Genomic DNA, 21,459 nt, shown 5'->3' on the forward strand with positions numbered 1-21,459 from the left:
GACGACTCAAGCTGACTACTCTTTAGGTAAAAACAAGGCGAAGCTGCGCCAAGAGAATCGTTTTCTTGTGGCCACCACTTGTTCTTTGGCTGATTAGCTGTGGGCCGAGTCTTTGCGAACGGGCACGGTGAAGCACCACCTAAGACTATTTCTCTCTTGTACCCTGTCCGTGCTCTTTGATTCGCAAGGCTGTAACGTTAGCAACCACGCAGAACGGCCAACGACCGTTTAAATGTTCAAAACGAAAACGTTAACAGTACACCCAACGCGAATAATTCGTCTTTCGAGTGAAATATAACCTACGTTGGCAGCACCATCGACATTTATCGTAAAGGTAAGTGCCGACTCAAGTCGTCACCGGGTGGGGTTTTTAGTTTAGTAGCCTCGGAGGGGGATTGTCGGCTTTCGCTTGGTTCCGCAACACTATCAGGCTAACGTTAGCTCCATGCTAACAGGTAGCTGGTATGCATCATCTCACGTCAATGTCGTTAAGTAAATCCACCACTTTCTTTATTTGTGTGTGTTTTTTAATTACACGTGTGTGTGTGTGCGCGCGTGTGTGTGCGTGTTACCGCTTATTCTCTGTAAAATAGTCAAATGTGTCGGATCGATGCTAAAGCTAAGTGCTAAATGCGCTGTCAAAAAAGCCTCGCCTGATTTTGACAGCTCACCCCCGTCGGCCGACATAACGTACATTTACATTAGATGTGCCATCACTTATATAGATCAAACATGATTTGCTAACATCTTTTGTGTCAACGTGATGGAAGTTAATGCGTACAGGCGGCAGTTGACGTTAACATTTTTACAGCATCTGCTCCATAAACTATCACTTGGGGTCTAAGTGTGATGTACTGTAAACCAATGTGTACGTAAACACACCATCGACGCAACGATTTGATGAATGGAAGCAATAATCATGTGCTGGCGGTTGATTCTTGTGTGCACTACGGGTTTCTTTATCGGGCAGAGTGCCCCGCCCTGGTTTAGCATCTCAGTACTGCTGTATGCCCATTTTGCACACTTTTAGTAGTTTTCAGATTAAATACATAGGTCCCAAAAATACAAATCGGTTTACTGATTTTTACATAAGACAAAAGGCGCCGTAATTAAAATCATAATGACAGTAAATATATGAAAAACAGTAAAAGGATCAGTCAAATGAAAAAACAAAGTACAGTGGTAACTGAACAAAGGTTGGTAGAGTAGCAAAAAATAGTACCGGTGCTCAAGTAAAATTGCTGTTAATTTAAAATAATATGACTCAAGTGGGAAAAAAGGAGTCCTCCTAATAATGACTTGAATATGTATTCAGTTAATAAAATAAATTCAGGCAAATGGTTGTTCCTGCCTGTCTGCCATGCTTAACATTGAATGAGTCACTTTGAAAACTTTGCTTCTCTGTGGGTCCAACGTGAGTGTGTGGTCATGTGACTGCCTGGCTGCATTCAATCGGTGAAACAGTCATCTGACGTACCGGTAAGTGTCTTTGAAAAACCTAAACAAATAGCTTGTGCAAATAAAAATACAGATAGATAAAAATAAAAGTCGTGAGTGGAATGTAGCTCAATGTAAGAGTAAGAGTAGTGTTTATCTCAACAAAAATACTCTGTAAAAGTGAAAGTTCACATGTTGCATTAAAACTGCTCTGTAAAATGTTAAGTGCATTTCATGGGGTAATTGTACTGCAAAGAGCTGGAATAGTTCAAATACAAAACAATTATCTGCCTCGAAGGTTCGCTGAGGTAATTTTTGATGTAATTTTATGAGAATAGAGTCGGAATCACATGACTGATGTTGTAATGTTGCAAGAATGAAATCGGGAAATTTCAAGTAAAAACATGTCATTTTACAAATAAAGTCTTAACGTTTTGAGAGGACAGTCATAGTTACAAGAAGAAAGTTATGATTTCACAAGAAAAAAAAAACCTTATTATAAGAAAAAAAATTAAATCATGACCAATAAATCGTACTTTTACACATGTAAATGTAATCCTACAACTATGACTTGGTCATCTAATCGTTACATGTTTCATGCAACACTGCAGCTTTATTCTTGTAACATTACTAATTTATTCTTGTAACATGATTACTTTATTCTCATAATTAAAAAAAAAAAATCCTTGAAAATTTGACAGTGTTCCCTGTCAAGATTGTTTTATTTGAAAGAGGAACTGACTTTCTATTTCCCCTTTCTATCCCCTTTAGCAGCTGTCGGGTGAGCAATGCCGCCGGCCCCCAGCTGCGACTGCCCCCACCTGGACTGCGTGGGGGAGATCACCAAGGAGGAACTCATCCACAAATCACATGTGAGTGCCTGAACTGTACTGGTTGAAACACAACAGTTAGCGCTGCGCCATACACACTAACATGAGTGTCATCATATCTCCAGGGCCAGTGTCAAGACTGTAAAGTTGGAGGACCAAATTTGTGGGCCTGTTTGGAGGTATAACAAAAAAGGGGGAAAAACAGCAACAACAACAACAAAAGGTGTTGCCTTACATGAAAAATGAAAAAAAAAATTGTATTTGTGTGTTACAAGAATGGCTGTGCATACGTCGGCTGCGGAGAATCCCATGCGGACCACAGCACAGGACACTCGCAGGTGAGACGTCTCTCCTAGAAAGTCAAACTTAACGTGGGTGTACACCAGACTTAAAATGACGCCGGCGCAGCTGTCCGTGTTTAAAAAAAAAAAAAAAAGAGACCAAGAGGGTTTTCTTGACATTTTTGTCATCATGTATTACAGCACAAGCCATGGTCTGCGTGCAGCTTCCACAGCATTGGAGAGATCTTCTTGGTCTTAGATATCAGTTAGAAGTTTTGAGGTGTTAAATAGGCCATGAAAAAGAGTGAGGGCAGTCATCAGCAAGTAGAGAAAATATGGCGCAACAGTGACACTATCAAGGATTGACATTCTTCCAGAATTTCTGAAAAGATGAGAAGACAGCGATAGTAAAAGAGCTGCTGGAATTTATGGTATTGTTGTTGTTTTTTAAAAAAAATTGTATTATTATTATTTTTTTTATGTTACTGGCTGTTTAGTGCAGGTGACCACAGTCTCCCATGTTCTTCACATGTCTGGGTTGGGTACCATTATTGAAGCTTGGTCTTACAATGAATTAAAGCCACACTTGAAGTATCCCAAACACATGTGGGAAAATGTGTTGTAGTTCGAGGAAACCAAGGCAGAAGTTTTTGGCACTTGAAATGGTGATAACTGTGTGCTGGCTGCCATTTAACAGCAGTTTGAATTTCATTGATTCTGAATTTAGCCGCATCCCAGTTAGAAGAGCATGCGCACACTTGTGTTACCACATTATCTTGGTTGTTTATTTTCACTTCCCATCTTGAGAAGATAATCCTGTTTTTTTTCCCCGATTGAGTTGTACTGGTTTTAGGTCACATTAATAGAGGGAAAAGTTTTGAGCTGATTTTTCAAGGCCTTATTTTTTTTTATACTACAAAATCCTGGCATTTCAACCGACACGTACGTGTCCACTGTTTACATCCACTCGTTTTTAAATTGGAATTGACCACTTGGACCCGCAGCGTAAATCCAGCCGAGCCGTCTCCACACCCAGTGCAATTTCACGAGTGGCTCATCTATTATTAATCGCGATTCCTCAGGGAAGTGTGGGGGAGACGAAGCACCACTGCCACGCGCAAGTTTACAGTATCCATTGTTGGCCTGGCCGGTTTTCTTCTTTGGATACATCATTGCTAAAACGATAGGAATGCAAAGTCATCAGTTGCTGTGCCTCCAGAGAGATGCTGCTTGATGAAAGATAGAGTGGATTGTACGCGTGTGTATGTGTGTGTGCTTGCGAAGATGGTTAATGGTGGCGGATTGATTTAAAAGCGCAGTGATGTCCTTCCACCCACCATCCATTGATGGATTAAATAGCAGTTCTTTCCGTACTTTAGTTATAAGGTCACACTTTGGTCCAGTAAGGGAAGGAAATGCTGAACATAAAGTGACTTTCTTTTGTGTAAACAGGAACGAACGTCATAATGTTTGAAATGAACCATAAAAATGCTAGCAGTAAATCGTCCAATAGATGAAATAATCTCAAATAAAGAAAATAGCGTTTGCAATAAAATACACAATTTTGAATAATACATAGCAACTTCAATAATTTCTTGTCAAGAAACTGAAACATCAAACTGCCAGGTGTAATTTGTACTATAAATGAAAGAATACCAAATAAATAAAATGTGTACAATAACAATGGCAGTTTAAACCGGTTCTTTTTATGAAAGGGCAACATGAATAGTTTGTCAGACTGTCACCATAAATAAAATCTTTAATTGCATAGCCTTTAAAAAACGGTTACATTTCAACATTCTATTAAAGGTCATACAAGTGTGAAAACAAATAACCCTGTGCCTTTAAAGTTGTTGTTTTGGTACTTGTATGAAACATTCTGAGTTCATTAGTAAATCACGACTGCACTAGTATGCAGTAAATGTCTTGTAGCCTTCTATTCTTGCCACTATATCAAGTATCGAGTATTAAACTGCCCTATAACACGTCGCACTGACTGATGCAAAGCCCAATAAATCCACATATCAAAGCGCTTCATAATGTTAGCTATATTTCCTCTCATGAATCATTTAGACGGAGTCCTTCTTTGTTGCCTGGGTCTCTTTCCCTGCTGCTGTGTGACCGCTAATGCAGCCTCCATCAATAATGCACACGGGTGGTCGACCCCCCCCCCTTTCACACCCATCTCCGGAATAAGAATGAATGTGGTTTAAAAGAGACATATTCACCCAGCCGTGAATCATAAGCTAATGCTGTTAACTACAAATTTTCACTTTTAACAAAACTTAATACGGCTTTGATATATAGTGCACAGTACATAACAGTTATTTTGTTTTGGAACCTATCATTTGTTATTCACTAAGAACTTGTATCCGTTTTTGTCCTCTGGTCAAAGCCGTGTCTAGTATAGAAGTATATCTTAGTTACATTTTCATGCTAAGGAACAATGATAAATCATGGGAGGAACTTCGTCAGGCCATAGCCCTGTCTAATAGAAAAGTCATACTTTGCTGCCATCTTGTGTCATTTATAGGCAATGCATTTTTTGGGGGGTGGGGGGCTCAATTACAATTATTAGTATATTATGTAACAGTTGTTACTGTTGTCACTGTTACATACCTTCAAAAATGCTTTTTCATGAAGTTTCAGATAACACAAGATTTACTTTTTTTTTTTTTTTTAAATTTCACACTTGAAACAAAAAAAGAACTTACTATGTTTTTCAGCGAAACATAGTAATTAAAAAAAAAAAAAAAAAAACTTTTCATAGGCTTGATTCATTTGTTGTTGTTGGACGCAGGAGACCGGCCACAACCTGACGGTGAACCTGACCACGCTGCGAGTATGGTGTTACGCCTGTGGCAAGGAGGTCTTCCTGGACCGCAAACTCGTCCCTCAGCCCCCGCAGTCCAACAGCAAGCCTCTTGCCTCCTCTCAGCAGGTACATGCCACCATCCGTTCTCTTATCATTTAGAATATGACTCTTGCGTAGTTTCTTGGTAACACAACTCTTGTCTTTGAGCTGTGCCTTTGTCCAGATAACATCTGTGTTTTTTTGCCCGTGCGCATGTACGACACTGAAGGATAACAACAGAGCCTCTCCCGTGAGCCCCACCTCCCTCCGCGTGACCCCCAATGGCATTTGCGAAGACCTGGATATGGAGACAGAGGAAGAGGATGACATGCGTGCTCGAGGTCAGCAGCACTGTAGTTTCACGTGTGCGCATGAGACGCATACACTGGCCGTAAAAGCCAACATTGTGGCCGTAAAAGCCGACATTGTTTTGTGTCAGTGCCGCTGAGGCAGGCAAGGAATGTGTGCTTTTGGACTTTCCTTTACATTTTTGGTAGAAAAGACACAGAACAAGACCTTTGAGAATGTGACAGCTACATTTTTTTTTTCCTAATGTGTTTCCTTGTTCTGCAAAGGGCAGCAGTTGGTTTGACATTTGAACTTCTGACATATTGACAAACAGTTTATTTGAACGTGATGAGATTTGACAGACCTTTTTTTTTTTTTTTTTTTCCCTCACCGCCCACAGTGACTTAGGGCCACTTCTGTTTCTGATTGGTTGCTTAACTGCACTCTCTCCTCCCTTCCCAGGCTTGACCGGACTGAAGAACATCGGCAACACTTGCTACATGAACGCCGCTCTACAGGCCCTGTCCAACTGGTATAATTTTACTTGACGTTTGTTTTGTTTTCCCAACACGCACACGCTCTCGCACACCAGGACGAAGATGCTGCAGTGCGACGCTTATAAAAGAAGCCCTATTGTTGCGCCCCGCGGGCTCCTATTTGTTATTGCTCCCACCATTTGCGATTGGCCACTAAAAGCAACAAAGTTGTGTGGCAAACCGCAATCCTTCTCAGTAGCACTGCTTGGCCGCAGGCTGGTCAAATTTAGCGCGCAATGGGAAAGCCGGGTGTAAATTTCCACAAGGGAGTGGGAATAATACTCTGCACCTTCAACTTCGTCTAGTTTGTCTTTTACTCATAAGTTGCTGAAGCAAGGTACAGACATATTTTTTTCCTACATCTTAGCTATTTTTTTTTAAATTATTATTATTGTGAAAGACCCCATAGATTTGATGAATGTAGCGTTTAAATGGAGGAAGCACAGAATGACTTGCTCACAGACATATGTTTAGAATTACTGTAGGCAAATAGCAAAAGATGTATGTTGTTGTTTCTTTTCATACTTGATGTGTGATCAGTAAATTTGCTTTTTTTTTTTTTTGTATCTTGAATATTTTTTGTTGCTGACAAATTTCTGCTCAGCCCATTTATGAGTAACGTAGTGAAACTGAGTGGATGTGAATATTTACTTCAAAAATCAATTTACAGTGTGTGGGGCCTCTATGCTCCTTAAAAAAATAGTCTTGATCCCTGCTTTTTACTGTTGAACTATCAGGTTTTCCCATAGTGCTCAACAGTAGTAACAGTTCCTTTTGTCACAGCCCGCCCTTGACACAGTTCTTCCTCGAGTGCGGCGGCCTGGTGAGGACGGACAAGAAGCCAGCGCTCTGCAAGAGCTACCAGAAACTTGTGTCTGACCTGTGGCACAAGAACAGGTTGGCAACGCTTTCCTCTTGTTAAAAATCACCCCTGATTGGTTACCCTTTCTTCACATCTGTCGCACTGGTCTGTCACATTGCAGACCCTCCTACGTGGTCCCGACTAATCTGTTCCAGGGAATCAAAGCCATAAACCCAATGTTCAGAGGATACTCGCAGCAGGTATGTGATGCTGCTTTCTTTCATTGGTGCATCATCGGCATAAAAATAGAGTCAGTGTTTGCTTACCTGTGCCTTTGCGTCGATGTGAAAGGGAATAGTGGAAAGCTGGAATCCGAATTCACGGCTCGGCTTCAACCCCTCCCATGCTACATCATTACCTTTTATGCAGGACATTGAGCCAGGGAAAAGCCTTGAAAATCCCGTCTTTGTGAAAGGGACAACCGTTTTGTCGTGACTTGCCAGTAACGTTTTTCAAACTTTCCGTCAAAGCTGTTTTTATTTTTTTTTTTCCCCTGGGACACTGTTCTGTGTGAAAGGTTCTAAAATAGACTAGGGTTTCAAAGTTGATTGGCAAATTTCTTGCTTTCTGAGGTTGTGTATTTTGAAATCAGGAGTCATGAAAAATGGCAGAAAGCAATTAGGGCTGCACGATATTGGAAAAACATGCCATATGGATGTTTACTATAGCGATGTCGATATTATTGCGATATTTAACATGTACACAAAGAAATGACATTTTTATTATCTAATGAAAGAAGTAAAAAAAAATTCATGCAGCAGAATAAGAAAGCGCATTGTGTTCTTAGCAAATTCATTGTAATTCCCATAGGTAATGTCCAACTATATATTGTATGCCACTGGTCAAATTCAGATAAAAGCCATTAGCGCGATATCTATATTTCTTCGATATATTGTGCAGCCCTAGCAAGCATATACCAGTACTTTAATACAATGCGATGCAAATTGTAATTCTCTGCCAAAGTGGAAAAACACTAAATACATTTCGCAAGAAACATTAAGAAGACACACACATAAAATAATGTGGCGGCCTAAATCTGGCCTTGACTTCAACACCTGTGGTTGAAAGTGGAAAAGCCCGGACTGGGCGTGAAGTTTAACACTCAATTCTCCTGCCCTGTTGCATTGAAAGCAATGTATATGTGACACTATTTGACATAATTGATCTAATTTCAGGGTAAAGAGTCACTGCGTGAATGCACAAACATATACGGTATTGTCCCACTTTGCTGGGTGCTGTGATCAATTAGGAATTAGCTGAGGTTTGTTACGCCACTTTGGGTTGTGTTTCAGAATGAGTACTGCTATTGAACATTCTCAGACGTTTTGTTGATTCATTCACACAAGTGTGGTTTTGGTTAGTTAGTGCATCACTTCAGATTTTTGCGCTGTTCCACCCTACTTTTGCCCCGCAGGACTCGCAGGAGTTTCTGCGCTGCTTGATGGACCAGCTGCACGAAGAGCTTAAGGAGACGCTGCCCGAGCCGTACGAGCCGTCCGGTAGCGTCGGGGTGGAAGACAGGCCGCCCAAGGAGGATAACCACAACCAGTCAGACAACGACTTTCAGTCGTGTGAGTCGTGCGGGTGCAGCGATCGGGCCGACAGCGAAGCATTGCACGCCGGCGTGCCCACTGTCGTCGTCGACAACGAGGCGGAGATGCTGATCCCCGAGCAGGACGACGTTCAGGCCAACAGGGAGTGGCAGAAGGAGAAGAACATGATCAATGACATCTATCGCGCCGGGGATAACGCAGCGGCGGACATGGACAAAGATGTAGACACCACCACCGAGACCACGCCCATTATCAGCAGTCAGGGACACATTAAGACGCAAAGCAGGACATCGGGTAAGAAGGAAATACTCTATAGAAGTGGAGGTCCTTGCAAACTTTCATGGATCAAAAACCTGTCTTGAATCTTGCCATTTGGCCCCTTGTTAGAGAACAGCAAGTTGTGCAAAAAGCACTGGAACACTGAGCAGTTGGGCATGTGCATTCAAACGATTCAGGTCACCTGTCAAAGCCTGATATCAATACGTTTTTGTAAATAATCTATGTGGCTCACTGTGATTGGCTGTCATCGGTGTTTGACTTGGTCTCCCCCTCCTCCAGAGTCCTTTCCAGATATTCAGATGTCCAACATCACAAGACCACAAAGTCCGGTCCCTATGGAGGGCCACAAAATGTCCAGCAGTCCGCCCAAAGCTTCCTCTGTGTGGCCCAGCCTCAACCCTGCACACAAGAAAGGTATATATATATATCCATCCATCCATCCATTATCTCCCGCTTATCCGAAGTCGGGTCGCGGAGGCAGCAGCTTCAGCAGGGAAGCCCAGACTTCCCTCTCCCCAGCAACATCCTCCAGCTCTTCCGGAAGGATCCCAAGGCGTTCCCAGGCAAGCCGGGAGACATAGTCTCTCCAGCGTGTTCTGGGTCGTCCTCGGGGTCTCCTGCCGGTGGGACATGCCCGGAACACCTCACCAGGGAGGCGTCCAGGAGGCATCCTAATCAGATGCCCGAGCCACCTCAACTGGCTCCTCTCGACGCGGAGGAGCAGCGGCTCGACTCTGAGTCCCTCCCGGATGGCCGAACTTCTCACCCTATCTCTAAGGGAGAGCCCGGACACCCTGCGAAGGAAACCCATTTCGGCCGCTTGTATCCGAGATCTTGTTCTTTCGGTCATGACCCACAGCTCATGACCATAGGTGAGAGTAGGAACGTAGATCGACCGGTAAATTGAGAGCCTCGCCTTTCGGCTAAGCTCCTTCTTCACCACGACAGACCGATACAGGGTCCGCATCACAGCAGACGCTGCACCGATCCGCCTGTCGATCTCCCGTTCCATCTTACCCTCACTCGTGAACAAGACCCCAAGATACTTGAACTCCTCCACTTGGGGCAGAATCTCATCCCCGACCTGGAGAGGGCACGCCACCCTTTTCCGACTGAGGACCATGGTCTCAGATTTGGAGGTGCTGATCTTCATTCCGACCGTTTCACACTCGGCTGCGAACCGCTCCAGCGAGAGTTGGAGATCGCGGCTTGAAGAAGCCAACAGTACTACATCATCTGCAAAAAGCAGAGATGCAATACTGAGGCCACCAAACCGGACCCCCTCGACACCTCGGCTGCGCCTAGAAATTCTGTCCATAAAGGTTATGAACAGAATCGGTGACAAAGGGCAGCCTTGGCGGAGTCCAACGCCCACAGGAAACGAATCCGACTTACTGCCGGCAATTCGGACCAAACTCTGGCATCGGTGGTACAGGGACCGGACAGCCCTTATCAGGGGGCTCGGTACCCCGTACTCCCGAAGCACCCCCCACAGAACTCCCCGAGGGACACGGTCGAACGCCTTCTCCAAGTCCACAAAACACATGTAGACCGGTTGGGCAAACTCCCATGCACCCTCGAGGACCCTGCTGAGGGTGTAGAGCTGGTCCACTGTTCCACGGCCAGGACGAAAACCACATTGCTCCTCCTGAATCCGGGATTCGACCTTCCGACGGACCCTCCTCTCCAGCACCCCTGAATAGACCTTGCCGGGGAGGCTGAGGAGTGTGATCCCTCTGTAATTGGAGCACACCCTCCGGTCCCCCTTCTTAAAAAGGGGGACCACCACCCCGGTCTGCCAATCCAGAGGCACTGTCCCCGATGTCCACGCGATGTTGAAGAGACGTGTCAACCATGACAGCCCCTCAACATCCAGAGCCTTTATGAACTCCGGGCGGATCTCATCCACCCCCGGGGCTTTGCCACCGAGGAGCTTTTTGACTACCTCGGTGACTTCAACCCCAGAGATAGGAGAGCCCACCTCAGAGTCTCCAGGCTCTGCTTCCTCAGTGGAAGGCGTGTCGGTGGAATTGAGGAGGTCTTCGAAGTACTCTCCCCACCGACCCACAACGTCCCGAGTTGAGGTCAGCAGCACCCCATCTCCACTATAAACAGTGTTAATGGTGCACTGCTTCCCCCTCCTGAGACGCCGGATGGTGGACCAGAATTTCCTCGAAGCCGTCCGGAAGTCATTTTCCATGGCCTCCCCGAACTCCTCCCACACCCGGGTTTTTGCCTCAGCAACCGCCAGAGCCGCATTCCGCTTGGCCTGCCGGTACCCGTCAGCTGCCTCCGGGGTCCCGCAGGCCAAAAAGGCCCGATAGGACTCCTTCTTCAGCTGGACAGCATCCCTTACCGCTGGTGTCCACCAGCGGGTTCGGGGATTGCCGCCGCGACAGGCACCGACCACCTTGCGGCCGCAGCTCCGATCGGCCGCCTCAACAATGGAGGCACGAAACATGGTCCACTCGGACTCGATGTCCCCCGCCTCCCCCGGGACGTGGGAAAAGTTCTGCCGGAGGTGGGAGTTGAAACTCCTTCTGACAGGGGATTCTGCCAGACGTTCCCAGCAAACCCTCACAATACGTTTGGGTCTGCCAGGTCGGACCGGCATCTTCCCCCACCATCGGAGCCAACTCACCACCAGATGGTGATCAGTTGACAGCTCCGCCCCTCTCTTCACCCGAGTGTCCAAAACATGCGGCCGCAAGTCCGATGATACGACTACAAAGTCGATCATCGAACTGCGGCCTAGGGTATCCTGGTGCCAAGTGCACATATGGACACCCTTATGCTTGAACATGGTGTTCGTTATGGACAATCCGTGATGAGCACAGAAGTCCAGTAACCGAACACCGCTCGGGTTCAGATCGGGGGGGCCGTTCCTCCCAATCACACCTCTCCAGGTCTCACTGTCATTGCCCACGTGAGCATTGAAGTCCCCCAGCAGAACGATGGAGTCCCCAGGTGGAGCGCCCTCCAGCACACCCTCCAAGGACTCCAAAAAGGGTGGGTACTCTGCGCTGCCGTTTGGTGCATAAGCACAAACAACAGTCAGGACCCGTCCCCCCACCCTCAGGCGGAGGGAGGCTACCCTCTCGTCCACCGGGGTAAACCCCAATGTACAGGCGCCAAGCCGGGGGGCAATAAGTATGCCCACACCTGCTCGGCGCCTCTCACCCTGGGCAACTCCAGAGTGGAAGAGTGTCCAACCCCTCTCGAGAGGACTGGGACCAGAACCCAAGCTGTGCGTGGAGGTGAGCCCGACTATATCTAATCGGAACCTCTCAGCCTCACACACCAGCTCAGGCTCCTTCCCTGCCAGAGAGGTGACATTCCATGTCCCAAGAGCTAGTTTTTGCTGCCGGGGATCGGACCGCCAAGGTCCCCGTCTTCCGCCGCCGCCCAGCTCACACGGCACCCGACCCCTTTGGCCCCTCCCACCAGTGGTGAGCCCATGGGAAGGGGGACCCACGTATCCTTTTCGGGCTGAGCCCGGCCGGGCCCCATGGGTGCAGGCCCGGCCACCAGGCGCTCGCCGTCGAGCCCCACCTCCAGGGTATATATATATATATATATATATATTTCTAACCCTTTTTTTTTTTTTTTTTTTTTTTTTTTTTCTAAACCTGTTGTCCATGTCGTGGACATCAGTTCTCGTTCTCCTTTGTCATCGGTTGTTAGTGTGCTGCTCGTTTTTCCCCATTTTCCATATTTTCAATTGGTGGACGGGGCTTATTCTTATCGAGTATGTCCTCTTGCTGTCTCTCGACAGCGATGAGCACATTCTCCCCAGCCAAGAGCAAGTATCAGAGGAGGTACCACAGCGTCATCTCGGACGTGTTCGACGGGACTATTGTGAGCTCCGTGCAGTGCCTCACCTGTGATCGGGTAAGTGTGGGGTGGGAGGGGGGGGGGTCACGGTCGTTGTCACCCGAGCGTACATAAACACGCTCAACAGCAACACTGTGTGTTTTCAGGTGTCGGTCACGCTGGAGAACTTCCAGGACATCTCCTTACCCATCCCGGGTAAAGAAGACCTGGCCAAACTGCACTCCGCTACCCACCAGACATCACTGGTGAAAGCCGGCTCCTGCGGGGAAGCGTACGCGCCGCAGGGCTGGATCGCGTTCGTCATGGAATACATCAAGAGGTACAGGACGTACACATTGAAGGCATTGGCAAAAGAGCAGGTGTCATCCATCTTGTCGGCTTCTATTTTCAGCTGGTTCTGGGGTCCGGTGGTCACGCTACAAGATTGTCTCGCGGCCTTCTTTGCCAGGGACGAGCTGAAAGGTGAGCAAGGTGATATTTATTTTAGGGATGGGCGTAGTAATCAATGAATCCATTGTGTCAAATGCCGAACAGAGATGCTGTTGAATTAATCTCCTCTAGTTTGCTGGATAAAGAGAACCAATAGCTACAGCTATTATGAGTTCGGCTGTATCCTGTCAGTTGTCTCCTATGGTATCAAAATCGGGTCATGTTTATGGATATATTTTTGAAACAAGCGCAATTTACGGACACGTCGTGTTATTTAGAGGAAGTTCTGTATAATTAATTGGAAGTATTGCGTGTTTTAGCTGAGTTTTTTTTCCCCCGTTTTAGCTGAAGTTTTGTGCTTCATACTCTTGTGAGGTTTCATGGAGGTCTTGCAAGATTTTATCTCAGTCTATTATGATCCTGCGGCAATCTAATGTGATTCATCCGAAGAATTTCCGAGATTTGACTTGATTTTAGATTTTTGACTTTTTCTTTCTTTTTTTTTTCATTTCAATGTGTGATGTGATTTTCTAGGCGACAACATGTACAGCTGTGAAAAATGCAAGAAGTAAGTATCTTTAAAAAAAATATATAGATATATTTTTGGGGAACGTTCAAGGCATTTTAAATTATGTTTATCATCCTTTTCCCTCTCAAGGTTACGAAATGGAGTCAAGTTTTGCAAAATGCAAAGTTTGCCAGAGGTATAAACTTGACATCACAAAAACTAAGCCTTGGCCTCAGTCGCCTGATTTTAAATGAACGTCTTTTGGTTTAGATTCTGTGTATCCACCTGAAACGCTTCAGGCACGAGTTGATGTTCTCCACCAAGATTGGCACCCACGTCTCCTTCCCTTTGGAGGGCCTGGACCTGCAACCCTTCTTAGCCAAGGACAGCTCAACACAGACTGCCAACTACGACCTGCTGTCAGTCATCTGCCACCATGGCACCGCCAGCAGTGAGTGGCCACCGATAGAAATGCCGCACGGTCTTGTTATGGTCCCCAAATTCTGGTGTTATAACTCGCCGCCTCTTCCCTTGGTTTTCGCAGGTGGCCACTACATTGCTTACTGTAGGAATGACCTAAACAATCTTTGGTATGAGTTTGATGACCAAAGCGTGACCGAGGTGTCAGAATCTTGCGTCCAGAACGCTGAGGCTTATGTGCTCTTCTACAAGTAAGCCACCATGCTAGTAATTGCACACAAAAAAGTCACTGCAGTGGCACCTAGTAGTGTCACCACGATCCCTAACAATATCCCCTAAATCGGATCATCGAAGGCCTGAAACACTCATAAGGACTTTTCAAATATTAAGATATTCTTTTATCTGTGACAGACTCCACACATAAAGTTTGAAATTTTGAAATTTAACAACTTTAGTCGCATGGTGTGTGTGATCTGCTTTGATTGTCTCGCCACAGAGCACCACACAGATAAAGATTCTGTCCCACCATCAGTAACGAAATAACGTCCTCCGAGTCAGTGTGTTTAGTTTCAATTTGTGATATAGCAGGAATCTCACAAGATTTAGAAGTCTCTCTTTATCAGAAGCCTTGCATGATTTAGCGGAGGTCTTGTGATTTTGTGCAAGTCTTCAGAGATTTAGTGGAAGTATTGTGAGAGTTAGTATTTGCATTTTGCACAAATCCCAAGAGATGTAGCCGAAACCTAGCGTGATTCTGCATTAGTCTCACAAGATTTTATTGCAGAATTTTGTGCAAGTTGCTTAGGATTTTGGGGAAATTTTTACCAGATTTTCTCACATGATTTTGGGGAAAGTCTTTGGTGATTTTCTTGCGTTACATCACATGATGAGCCCCCGAGGCATATTTTTCCCCAGAATGTGGCTCAAATTTAGTAATCCATTTGTAATGCATTTGGCTTTTGAAACTTGACGATACCACTGTATTTGTGAATATTTAAAACTTCCATTAGTTGCTTTTCACTTTGCCTAAGTTTCACACCAGATAACGCCACGTTGTGTCTACTCCCACCGCGCAGGAAGAGCAACGAGGACACGCTGAAGGAGCGCAATAGGGTGTCGGGCTTGCTCAACATGATGGAGCCCAGCCTGCTGCAGTTCTACATTTCCCGCCAGTGGCTCAACAAGTTCAAGACCTTCGCTGAGCCGGGGCCCATCTCCAATGACGATTTCCTGTGCTCGCACGGAGGTACTGTGACACATAGATGGATTGACTTTTGCGTATGATATCTGTGGCCATTGGCTTGAATGTCCTTTTTTGTCATGTCAGGAGTTCCACCCAACAAAGCAGCCTACATCGAAGAGCTGGCCATAGTGGTACCGCAGAACGTGTGGGACCACCTGTACAGCAGGTATGTTGACTCACCCCGGCTGCTCTTGTAATCACGCTTGTCACCCGGCAACTTAACGGGTCTGGTTGTCGACTAAGGTATGCGGGAGGACCAGCCGTCAATCACCTGTACGTCTGCAACACGTGCCAGATTGAGGTCGAGAAGCTGGAGAAGCGGCGCAAGTCGGAGCTGGACATGTTTGTCCGGGTAAGTTGCCCCCCCCCCATCTACCGCATTGTAAATCAACTGGATCATTATCTGAGATATTATTGGTGCCATTAACATTGTATTGGTGTTAATGTGCAATTTTTGGGCTACGTTTTGTGCTCATCACCCCAGAGGGAGATGAGAGGTATAAAGGTGATGAAATCCTCATTATTAATGCATCGAGACAGATGCAGCTGCCTTAGCGTCCGTGAGATGGGCCCACACCCGTCCCTCTAACCGGCATTTGACCGCCTTCAGAGATTGTGTCAGAGCCGGAACAGAAGTGGGTACCGGTGTAAGGCTATTATTCTGCGGTGTCGGGACTGAATGTGAATGTGAATGTGAAGGTTAACACGCAACATTCATTCTTCTGTGCTAAAAGCAGTTATCAACACTTACATTGTTGTGTGAAAGTGCGCCATCAATGCAATATATTGTTTTTTAATTAAGAAAATAGCACTCTGTTATAATGTAATTTATAAAAACATACAGTAATAAATAGAATAAAAAGAATCAAACAGTTTGTGCATCGTGACTAATTTATTTTAGCTTCTTCTGCTGCGTGCGACTCGTGATTTGTCCTGAAAACGTTCAACATCTCAGTGAGAAAGAGGCACGAATGCGTATAAAAGGCATAGGTGGATGAATTCGTATCTATTGATGTTTGAGATATCGTTATAAAATACCGCGTGCGCGTATCAAGAACAGCAAGTGTTTCAATTCCCAGAAAGACAACACAGGCACAGTGTGTTCAGAATGTCATGTAATTACAGCGAAGGACCAGAGAGAATTGATTTAGTTTTCCATCTCCTCACACAGTCCTTTCATCCTCACTTCATTTATTCTTGGCAAAATCCTCCCCCGCTTGCCTCCCCCGCCACCTTCTCTTCTTCCCTCTCGCCACTCTCCTCCAGCGACACTCACTCCTCCTACCTCCTTATTTGCTCTCTCTGCAGCTGAACAAGGCCTTCCAGGATGAGGAGTCTCCAGTGGTCATATACTGCATCAGCATGCAGTGGTTCCGCGAGTGGGAAGGTTTTGTCAAAGGGAAAGACAACGGTAAGTGGAAGTACACACACGTCGAATTAGAATGTGAAATAAATGTGTCATCACCTCTCAAAGAAGATGTGAAGTTGCCCCTCCTTGTCCCAATTAGTCGCTGGATGTGCCAGCCGAAAAAAAGAAGTAAACACCTCCCTCAAATATACACTGCCCTTTTGACAGCAATATAATGGTGGCAAAAAAGGGATACCGTTACTTCATAATTATGCAATTATTGCGCAAATAAGATAAGAATGCCTTTATTGATCCCACAGTGGGGAAATTTTCAAATGTTAACCATCCCTCCATCCCTCACCATGCGTGACTTAGCCGGGGGTGAGAAAAACGTAAAAGAGAAAAATGCCGATGATCTTTATCACTGGCGTAGGGCGGAATCCCCGTATGTCAAAAATCATTTTTCTCGAGACCCCAAAAAACAGCACGTTCGTTCAACCATTAATATTGCATCAAAGATGAACTACACTTTAGATTGGTCAATCATTTGTAAAAATAATACCCACATCTGTGGATGGACAAATAGTGTAAATTTGTGAAAAAAAAAAAAAAAAAAGAATTCACCAAATTTTGAAATGGAACGTTTCAGCCCGATGTCAACGATATACTATTGTTCACACAGGGGCATTAAATAGTTAACAGTTGAACCCATAATAACTAGATTGCTAACCAAAATAGCAGTACTTATCTAAGACACCGTGACAAATAAACGCCACCCTCAAACAGATGTAAGGCAGTACCGGTATATATCTTTGCAGCACCTATCGAACATGCAGTTAAAAACTTAACATCTCTGTCAAATAGAGAGAGATGCTACATATACTGTGTGTTATTATTCACACACGAACATGAAAAAGCTATCCATTGAGCCCATTCGAACTATGTTGGTAACTTGATTGCTAACCAAAACAGCAGCACCTATCAAAGACGCTGTGACAAATACACGCCTGCCTTAACTAAATGTCTCCCTTTTACATTTGGTCAGTGTTCTCAGTTCATAGCTCGTGGAAATAAGGCAAATGTTTTTTTGTTTTTTTTTTTGCACAGGGTTCAAATACTCTTGCATCCCCCAAAAAAAGCATGAAATGGATTCTTCTTTTAAGTTATCGTCAAGGTTCTTCAAATCCCCTGAGTCATCAAAAATGATATTTCACATTTCCACAGCTTACTCTCGTTTGACTTTCTCCAGCACCTCTCCCTTTTGTACTGCCACATCTATGTATAATAGCTGACAGTCCCCCCCGCCCCCCACCACCATTTCCGATGCTGTATGCACTGTTGCTACAAAAAAATTCCCGTGCATGTCAACATTTGACACTGAAATTAATAAGCAAGATATCAAAGAAAGATTGTGTGTATGTATGTAAGAGAATAACTAATTGAGATATTTCTCTTTTTCAAGATCCACCAGGACCCATTGATAATTCCAAGATAGCAGTGAACAAGATTGGCCATTTAACGCTCAAACAAGGTACAAGAAGTCATTTTGAAATGTTTTTAGAATGCATCATCTCTTCACTCCTGAAAATTTAGTGGAAGCTGGTTGACTTGCAAGTTGTTCTCATTTCATTTTCAATTCTCTATCGCCATAAAATATTGAACTTATCAGGCAATGTTTTAAGTCACATTTGAACATTCTTAACCGTTATACAAGTCTAAAAATGTAGTTGCTGTTAAATCAAATAATAATAATAATAATAATGATAACTCTGTTAAAATTAGAATACAGTTAACATTGTAAAATTAGCCTTTTTTAAACCTTGTATTAGTTGTATTCTTAAAAGTAAAAGTGTTAAAATAAGGTAACCCCGTGCTAAATAATTAAAACGCGGAAAGTCAAACCGTGAAAAATGTCTGGCTGAGAGCCAGAAGGTGCTCTAAAGAGGAAACCAACCCAAAGATTTTCTTTACAAGAATATGATCTATGAAGGCCCTTTAGTTGAAACACGACATTTGGATTAATATTGCGTTTGTCGAATATGAATTAAGCAGTAAAATTCGCCCGTTTTTAGCCATCTCAGGGGGCGGCCATTTTGTCACTTCTGTCGACTGAAATTGACATCACAGTTGCTCAGGGCTCTGCTGACGACCAATCATGGCTCAGCTTGAGAAAACAGGTGAGCTGTGATTGGTACCTGAGCCCTGAGCACTTGTGATGTCATTTTCAGTCGACAGCAAGTGGACACCTATAGCGATCCACCCGACAAAAACTGGTGGATTTTGCTGCTTCATTCATCTTCCACAAAAGCAATATTAATCCGAATGCTGCGTTTAGACTAGTGGGGGCAACATAGAACTTATGGTAAAGAACATTTTTGGCTTGACTTCCACTTTAATCACCAGGCCTATCTGTCCATTTTAAAAATAAAATGTGGCCCATGAGCACATCAGTTTGCCAACTCCAGCTTTTGAAGTTCACTTAGCTGAAGTCTCGCGTGAAAGCATGACGATGCTTTCAACTCACGAATCTTGTTGACCTTCGAGGTGGTAAACGTTGCCTCCCCCCCGTCTCTGCAGGCGCCGACTCGGGCCAGATCTCCGAGGAGACGTGGAACTTCCTGCATGCCATCTACGGCGGCGGACCGCTGGTGACTGTGCGGCCCAGCGTGGTCGCCGGCCACCAGGACGCGGACTCCTCACACCAGTCGGAGGAAAAGATCGAGGTGGAGACGCGCTCGCTTTAAAAACAAACGACTAAAACAAAAGCAAACAAAGAACGAGCGAACAGGCCTTTTTAATTTTTTGCACTTTGGTTTGAAATGCATTCACGCAAAAAAAAAAAAAAGAAGAAAGGCAACATATAACTGCTTACGCGACAGCTCGCTCCGAAAAGGGAATCAAAACTTTGTCGTGTTGTACAAATGTGCATATGTTTCTATTAGCACTGCAGTTGTCTTGTGTCACTATTTTAAATGTGTGCAGCTAGATAACAACCACAACAACAACTATCCATGGAATGCCATTTTATTTTGACCAAATGAGCACATGTACCACGTGTTTTGTCATGACACTTAGCACTTCCACCGACGGACATCTTAAGGCTATGAAGAAGGGACTAATTTCCGACGAGTCTCAGGAATCCATTGTGTACTGTCGTGTAGAGCAGCACTTCTCAACTGGTCTGGTAACCCTTTTCGCACAACAAATCCTTTTTATAAAACTTTGATGGCACTTGTTGCCTCATTTTGCTCCACTCACATTAGATGAGGTAGACAAAAGAGCTCCGTCCATCTGTCTTGGATACTTGCTTCTGATTTGGGTGAATTGCCTCATGAGGTTTTGGCAAGTGCTGGCCCCGGAATTCACCCAAAATGGCAAGAGTTGCTGTTCAACACCAGCCAGGTATGTGTCCTTATGACTTTTTCTTGAGTCCGAATTATATCAACATGTCCACCCAGTTTCCAAGTGAAACTAGCTTCGAGGCTGAATTTTCTAATCATTCACCTCCTTTTTCATGGCATCTGTTAAGTATACCAGTTTCCTGGTGGAACTCAATTTGGTCAATTCCCTAGTAGGAGTTAAAGTACTTCAGAGCTATGGAATCTGCCTATAATGGCTGCGTCAAACCAAAATGGTTGACTTCCTATTCAATTCCAGGCATGTGTCTTACGAGACTTTCACCTGCGCATCAGATGGCAGAGCCTCAAAAAAACCTTTGCTATTTGGTGTTACCCATTTGTTTATGATACCTACCGTACTTCAGATTTGGGCAAATTTCCGAATAGAGGTTCGTTCAAGTACTTGAGAGCCCTAGCATCTAGTCAAAATGGCTGCACATCCATTTTGGCATCTCGGCTCTTATTGTAAACAAGTTGCATGGCTTTTTGTCGACTTTTGGGTCCACCGGTTGAGAATCGCTGCTGTTTCGACACACAAACGGGCATGCAGATATTTGAATGTAACAATGGTGTATGTTGGTTAAGATTCAGCACTTGCTTATTTATCACAGACAGGGAGTTTAAAAAAAGGATGTGAATAGTTGACTGTTTTTTTTTTGTTTTGTACATATATCCAAAAGTACCTGAAATAGGAATGCATGCTTTTAACATTGCAAATCTCATAACTCCTAACTGTGCACGACCAAGCCTAGCTAGACACTACACCGCAGTATAGTAAGTAGTAATCGGCAACATTGTCAGTCTTAATTGAGGGTATTATTTTGCATATTGGATGCCGTATGTGTTAGCCTATGGACCATTAGTCAGTAACAGCTATCCCGATATTTTTTTTTGGATGCCTTGCACAATAAAAGAAAAACAAACATGGAGCAAAACCTGATAAACGTGTGCTCATCTTGATTGACCCACAACATAAATGAATCTTGATCACAAGTGAGGAGTGGCTACACCATTCGAGAAGCTAACGTAGCATCTTCACTCTCTGTGCTCCTTGTCAAACAGCACAGACTCAAAAGCACAACACCAGATCCAAATCAAAGTGCTCTGTTTGCAAAAAGGTGGCCAAAACCATCTCTGGCTGAGAATCCTATCAAGGGAACAGAAACGTGAATTAGAAACAGAGCAAAAAAAAAAAAAATGCTGGAGCAGCACAAATACATTGATTCAAATGCTGAAAACCAGTCGCAGCAGATCCATATCCAAATCCTTTTTGTTTTTGAAAAGTTGGCCAGGCTGAGTCCAAATCAGTGTTTGCAAAAACCTGGTCAAAATCAAGGGAACATAACAGGAAGTAAAGTA

At 44.5% G+C, this 21,459-nt stretch overlaps 1 protein-coding gene across 4 annotated transcripts; it reads left to right on the top strand.

The window, feature by feature from the left end:
• The first annotated feature begins 11 nt into the window (after window positions 1–11).
• On the top strand, window positions 12–21,035 carry usp33 (ubiquitin specific peptidase 33). Of its 4 annotated transcripts, XM_086043957.1 has the most exons (24): window positions 17–334; window positions 2,209–2,309; window positions 2,393–2,446; window positions 2,543–2,605; window positions 5,349–5,489; window positions 5,632–5,743; window positions 6,153–6,222; window positions 7,010–7,123; window positions 7,210–7,288; window positions 8,503–8,935; window positions 9,200–9,334; window positions 12,696–12,811; window positions 12,901–13,073; window positions 13,146–13,216; window positions 13,718–13,751; window positions 13,842–13,887; window positions 13,962–14,142; window positions 14,236–14,362; window positions 15,188–15,357; window positions 15,439–15,520; window positions 15,598–15,706; window positions 16,663–16,765; window positions 18,165–18,233; window positions 19,280–21,035. In XM_086043957.1, the coding sequence occupies exons 2-24, from the start codon at window positions 2,226–2,228 to the stop codon at window positions 19,444–19,446; spliced, it is 2,733 nt and encodes a 910-aa protein (XP_085900083.1). In that variant the 5' UTR covers window positions 17–334; window positions 2,209–2,225; the 3' UTR covers window positions 19,447–21,035. The 4 variants fall into 4 exon arrangements, with proteins under 4 accessions (XP_085900081.1, XP_085900080.1, XP_085900083.1 ...); XM_086043955.1 differs by having other exon boundaries at window positions 12–334; window positions 2,212–2,309; window positions 12,901–13,216; XM_086043954.1 differs by having other exon boundaries at window positions 13–334; window positions 12,901–13,216.
• Window positions 21,036–21,459: the final 424 nt, after the last annotated feature.

The sequence above is a fragment of the Filicampus tigris genome, chromosome 10, assembly GCF_054856515.1.
Source record: "Filicampus tigris isolate MCC_2025a chromosome 10, RoL_Ftig_1.0, whole genome shotgun sequence".
In the NCBI taxonomy this organism is placed as follows: Eukaryota; Metazoa; Chordata; class Actinopteri; order Syngnathiformes; family Syngnathidae; genus Filicampus; species Filicampus tigris.